Below are 5,165 nucleotides of genomic sequence, written 5' to 3'. Positions count from 1 at the left end.
CTGGGCGCTGCTCGGCTGGAAATGTGCTTAGCTCACGCAACTTTGGCCATTTATTTCTCCTTCAAACAGAGACCACTGCTTGTGCAGAAATACTTCCTAGCATCTGCCCTCAGAGATGGGTTTCGGTGCGCACCTTGTGCTCAGGATGACACTAAAACTTGCTGCCTTCGCTGCTGCAGCAGCCGATGGCGTTCGGGGGGGCTTAAACCAGCAGTTGAGCACGGCCTGAGGGGCACAGTGACGTGCCTGAGCATTGCAACGCAGTTTTCTCCCTAGCTCTGGTGCCTAGTCCTCCCTGCCCTTCTCTGCCGTAGTGTTCTCATCGCGAGAGAGGAATGGAGCAGCTGCCTCCTCTCTTAAACCGTCCACTTACAGATACGTAGGACCTTGCTCTCCCTGTTCTGGCTTGGTGACCGCTGAAGTGGGTGTAGGGGCTTAGTGGGGGCAGACCAATTGTGCTGACCTTTGGGTGAGTGACCAAATAATTTTAGCATGGTATCCATGTGGAGCTGGAGCGTGTAGCTGTTGAACAGCACATCCTGAGAATCACGGAATGGTTTGGGTTGGGAGGGACCTCAAAGCCCCCCCAGTGCCACCCCCTGCCATGGGCAGGGACACCTTCCATAGACCAGGTTGCTCCAAGCCTCATCCAGCCTGGCCTTGGACACTTCCAGGGATGGGGCAGCCATAAAAAAGAAAAGTTTAATAACTCCAGAACACTGTGTGCGAGGTTTTGGGGAAAGCAAATGCTTTAATGAAGAACAGTTTGCGCGTTTGGCAGAGCAGAGTTTTGAGGGACTTGTCTTGGCAAAACCAGAGCAGAACGCAACTTCAAATGCCAGTGCCGGGATTTGGGAATTGGATTTGGTTATCGCTCGCTTGTGGCCACCTCTTCAGCTCGATGTGTTTCTGGGACGGGGTGTCTGTATGCCTGGTGGTTTTGTTAGCAAGCGCATAGCGTTGCGTCCCCGCGCCACGTGAGCGGTAGAGCTGCGTTTGCTCTCGCCGTGCGCCGCTTCTTCGCGTTCCGATGGAGAACTGCAGCTACTTCTGTGATTCCCTATGTGTTTCTCTTCTTAGAATGGTGGATGTTGGAGGTCAAAGATCAGAACGAAGGAAGTGGATCCATTGCTTTGAAAACGTGACTTCCATCATGTTTCTAGTAGCACTTAGTGAATATGACCAAGTTCTGGTGGAATCTGACAACGAGGTAAGCCAAAAAACGGGAACTCTGCAGGAGGGTGAAAGGAAAGGAGGAATGTCCCTAGCTGCTTGAGGGTTGGTACAAAGCGCGCCGGGCCAGGCTGGGTGAGCAGGTACTGTTGGCGTGGCCTTAGTTCCTCCGATTGCGAAGGGGACGTGAGCCTCGGGGTCACGGAGTCCCTGAGAATGGAGAATGCCCAGTGCACTCAAATCATCTGTACTTCCCAGTAATACTGGAATACTCTGGAATTCCGAGTTGCGTGGGCCTTGGAAGGTACTGTGCAACCTGACAGCGCGCTCTCCGGTTCCGCCCCTTCCCCTTTTCCACGCTGAGCCGCTTGGTGCCGTCACTGCTCTCCGTTAGGTAGCGGCTGGTCTCTGAAGGTGCGACACTGGCTTTTTGCACTTGCTAATGGATGACAGAAATGCCGTTAGGTAACAGCACTTCCCTTCCTAGGCCAAACCCGTTCGCAGGGTAGCGTGGCCAGTCCTCTCGCCCGACTGTCACGCCATAAAAATACCTTTAAGCCCTTCGATACGAATGGCTTGCCAATTGAGCGAAGCTCGGATCTGTCACGTTTTGCACTTCCTTTCCATTCACCGGCACATCTTGAGCCAGAACATACCTGGGGCCAAAGTATTGTGTGTTGGGTGTCCGTGATGCCGGCTCCGTACTGACCTGAGGGTGCGTGCAGGCAGCAGGAAGGCACCTGCGCGCGTTTATGAAAACAAGGCGCTCTCTTTTTCCTGTTTCAGAACCGGATGGAGGAGAGTAAAGCTCTCTTTCGAACCATTATCACTTACCCGTGGTTCCAAAACTCTTCTGTTATCCTCTTTCTCAACAAGAAAGATCTTTTGGAAGACAAGATCCTATATTCCCACCTCGTCGATTATTTCCCGGAGTTTGATGGTGAGTGGTTTTTGAGGAGGAACGCTCTGTATGTAGAAGAAGGGGGGGAGAAGTGGTTTGGTTACTTTGTTTTATGTTGGTTTTTTTAAAGAAAATTCAGATCTAGAGATGGGGAAAATGTCCTGATTTGAGAAGGAATATGTCATCAATGAGGAAATGTCACAAAAAGTTCCTAATCCTATGTAGATAAATGGAATCTGATTGAATCATCAAATAACGAACCTCTCCTGGATGAAGAATTACTCCCCCCTGCCCCCCAAACACGCACTTCGGAGTATTAAATAATGGAAGTGCTGACTTTCCTGCCTGCCTGCACGTGCAGGTGACCCGTTGCGTGAACACGCGGCGGTTGGCTGGGATGGGGCGACCCCAGCCTTGTTTTGAGGCTCGGACTGGTCAGCGTTTCAGGCTTTTCCAGTTGGGTGCGTTAGGGTTGGCTGGTAACGCATCCGTGAAAATAAAAAACAGGGCTGAAAATAAACAGAAATAGCGGAGAATGGGATCAGGCAGCATGATTCTTGCCGTGCTCCTGTGCCTCAGCTCCATCCTTACGCGCTTTGAAAGGTGAGGGAGGGGAAGAGTCGCAGTTTTGCTTTCCTCATTCAATCGAGACCGCTCCTGTTAGCGTCCCCGCTCTGGGGTGCCGGGCCGCTGCCTCCCCAACGCTCTGTGCTGGGGACCGCGGTGTTTTACAGCGGGCTGGGGACCGGACGCTGGGCCTGTCGCTCACGTAGTGCCCACTGCTGCTGTAACTCACGGCTAGGGACGAGATCGTGGTGTCGGCAGCGTCACGTGCTTTGGTTTTTGCCTGTGTTTCCTGGAGCTTCCGGGGATGCCGCAGGGCGTGTGCGTGGGAGGTGGCCCATCAGACCACGGAGGATGTGCCACCGCTGGTGGTCTGTAGGAAATAGAAGTAGGTGACTGTTTTCCTGAGGAGTTGTCAGCAATATGAAGTGAACGCTGGCAAAAATTCGGGTGTTCAGCTCCTGCGAGTTGACCTTCTGGTTGGGACAGGCGCAGCGTGGGCTGAAGGGGGCCCTCGTCTGCCAAACGTGCGCTCGTGCCTTCCGTCTCTGGGCTGGGCAGAAGCCTAACCCTGTCTCCAGGGGAGAGCGCCGGGCTGCGTACATCCAGCCGGTCAAGGGAGGTGATTCTGCCCCTGTACTCTGCTCTGGTGAGACCCCACCTGGAGTGCTGCGTCCAGCTGTGGAGCCCTCAGCATCAGAAGGATATTGACCAGTTGGAGTGAGTCCAGAGGAGGCCACGGAGATGCTCAGAGGGCTGGAGCACCTCTCCTATGACGAAAGGCTGCAAGAACTGGGCTTGTTCAGCCTGGAGAAGCGGAGGCTCCGAGGAGACCTCATTGCAGCTTTCCAGTACCTGAAGGGGCTACAAGGGTGCTGGGAGAGGACTTTTTGCAAGAGCCTGTAGTGATAGGACAAGGGGTAATGGGTACAAATTGAAAACAGGGAGGGTTAGATTAGATATCAGGAAGAAATTCTTCACAGAGAGGGTGGTGAGGCACTGGGACAGGTTGTCCAGAGATGTTGTGGATGCCCCATCCCTGGATGTCTTCAAGGCCAGGCTGGATGGGGCTTTGAGCAACCTGGGCTATGGAAGGTGTCCCTGCCCATGGCAGGGGGGTTGGAACTAGATGATCTTTAAGGGCCCTTCCAACCCAAACCATTCTATGATTCTATGATCCGTTGGCGTGTGGGGGCCACCCCAATCCCGAATCTCAAAGCGAGGCCTCAAACAGCACCTGGGTGTCTTGGAAAAACGCCTTGTCCGGGTTTTTCGGTTGGGTAACTGGAAAGCATGAGACGCTTCAGCTCCTGGACCTCTTTTGCGATAAACGATCCTGGTTCCTTCTTTACAGCTCCGTAAGCCCTGGGAGCAAGCGCTCCCGGCTACCCTGATGGCTGGAGGTGGGAGATGCGCTTAGCCAAGTCCGTTAACCGGTTTCTGTTTGCTGCAGGCCCGCAGAGGGATGCGCAGGCAGCCCGAGAGTTCATTCTGAAGATGTTCGTGGATCTAAATCCAGACAGCGACAAAATCATCTATTCTCACTTCACGTGTGCCACAGACACGGAAAACATCCGTTTCGTCTTTGCGGCGGTCAAGGACACCATCCTCCAGCTCAACCTGAAGGAGTACAACCTGGTTTGACCTGCTCTGCTCTTGGCCCCTTGAGAGGCTTCGGCATGAAGAAAAGACAAAAAAAAAAAAAAAAAAAAAAAAAATTTAAAATATGGGAAAAAAAAAGTTTTAATTTTTGATGATGTAATGATTGCAAATTGTCTGATCTGTGGAGTGGCAAGTGCTCAGTGTAATCCTGGAGTCTCATGTCTCTGTCCACAGAGTAGTTGATTTCATATTTTTAACAAATTGCTTCTATTTCACAGTTAACGGGGATATGCCTCATTCCTTCAGCACCTTGCTTACTTCTTAATTTTTGCCAGACAGCCAAGGCAGTCTCACCTTGAGCTTTCCTTTGTTGCTTAGCCACGGTTTTCCCCCCTTTTCATTCCCATGGTATATATAGAAAAACCCCAACTTTCCAGCCGAGACGGTGAGTTCACGGGACTGTGGGAGTGCCGGATGCTGCTGGTCCCTTTGCCTTGTGCTATGGGGTGCCGCTGGTGTAATTTTGCTAATCCTGCTTGCTTCCCCCCCCGCCAGCTTCTTTCCCTTCCCCAGGACACGCTCCATGGTTCACTGTGACGCAACGTTGGGGAAGAGCCATTGCTCTCCAACTCTTGTGCAAAAAAAGAAAAAGAGAAAAGGCAAAACGGGGAAAAAAAAAAAAAGGCAAGCCATCACTTTTCCATTCTTGATACGTTCTGAGTTATTCTTGATACGTTCTGAGTTTTTTTATCCATTATAAGCGGTGTGGAGACTGTGATTATTATTTTTTTTTTTTTTTAAATTATTGATGTTCTGTACATCGTTTGCTACGTGTTGCTGTGTTTTGTTCATGGACTACAAATGGTGGAAGCTCTTGGAGCAGTCGCTGCTGAGCCTGGGGAAGTGCCTGACTGCAACTGTTCTT

General features: G+C 51.7%; 1 protein-coding gene across 1 annotated transcript in view; it reads left to right on the top strand.

Moving 5' to 3' along the window:
* Nucleotides 1-4,923, top strand: part of GNA11 (guanine nucleotide binding protein (G protein), alpha 11 (Gq class)) — an 8,252-nt gene extending 3,329 nt beyond the window's left edge. The window contains exons 4-6 of the mRNA XM_010149121.1: nucleotides 1,081-1,210; nucleotides 1,960-2,113; nucleotides 4,092-4,923. Coding sequence (XP_010147423.1) covers nucleotides 1,081-1,210; nucleotides 1,960-2,113; nucleotides 4,092-4,282 — 475 coding nt within the window. The 3' untranslated portion in view covers nucleotides 4,283-4,923. The remainder of the gene's footprint in view (nucleotides 1-1,080; nucleotides 1,211-1,959; nucleotides 2,114-4,091) is intronic.
* The last annotated feature ends 242 nt before the right edge of the window (nucleotides 4,924-5,165 follow it).

Source organism: Eurypyga helias, unplaced genomic scaffold (genome assembly GCF_000690775.1).
Source record: "Eurypyga helias isolate BGI_N326 unplaced genomic scaffold, ASM69077v1 scaffold40123, whole genome shotgun sequence".
Classification (NCBI taxonomy): Eukaryota; Metazoa; Chordata; class Aves; order Eurypygiformes; family Eurypygidae; genus Eurypyga; species Eurypyga helias.
Note: the sequence above shows the minus strand (reverse complement) of the source record. Positions and strands in the feature narration are given on the sequence as shown.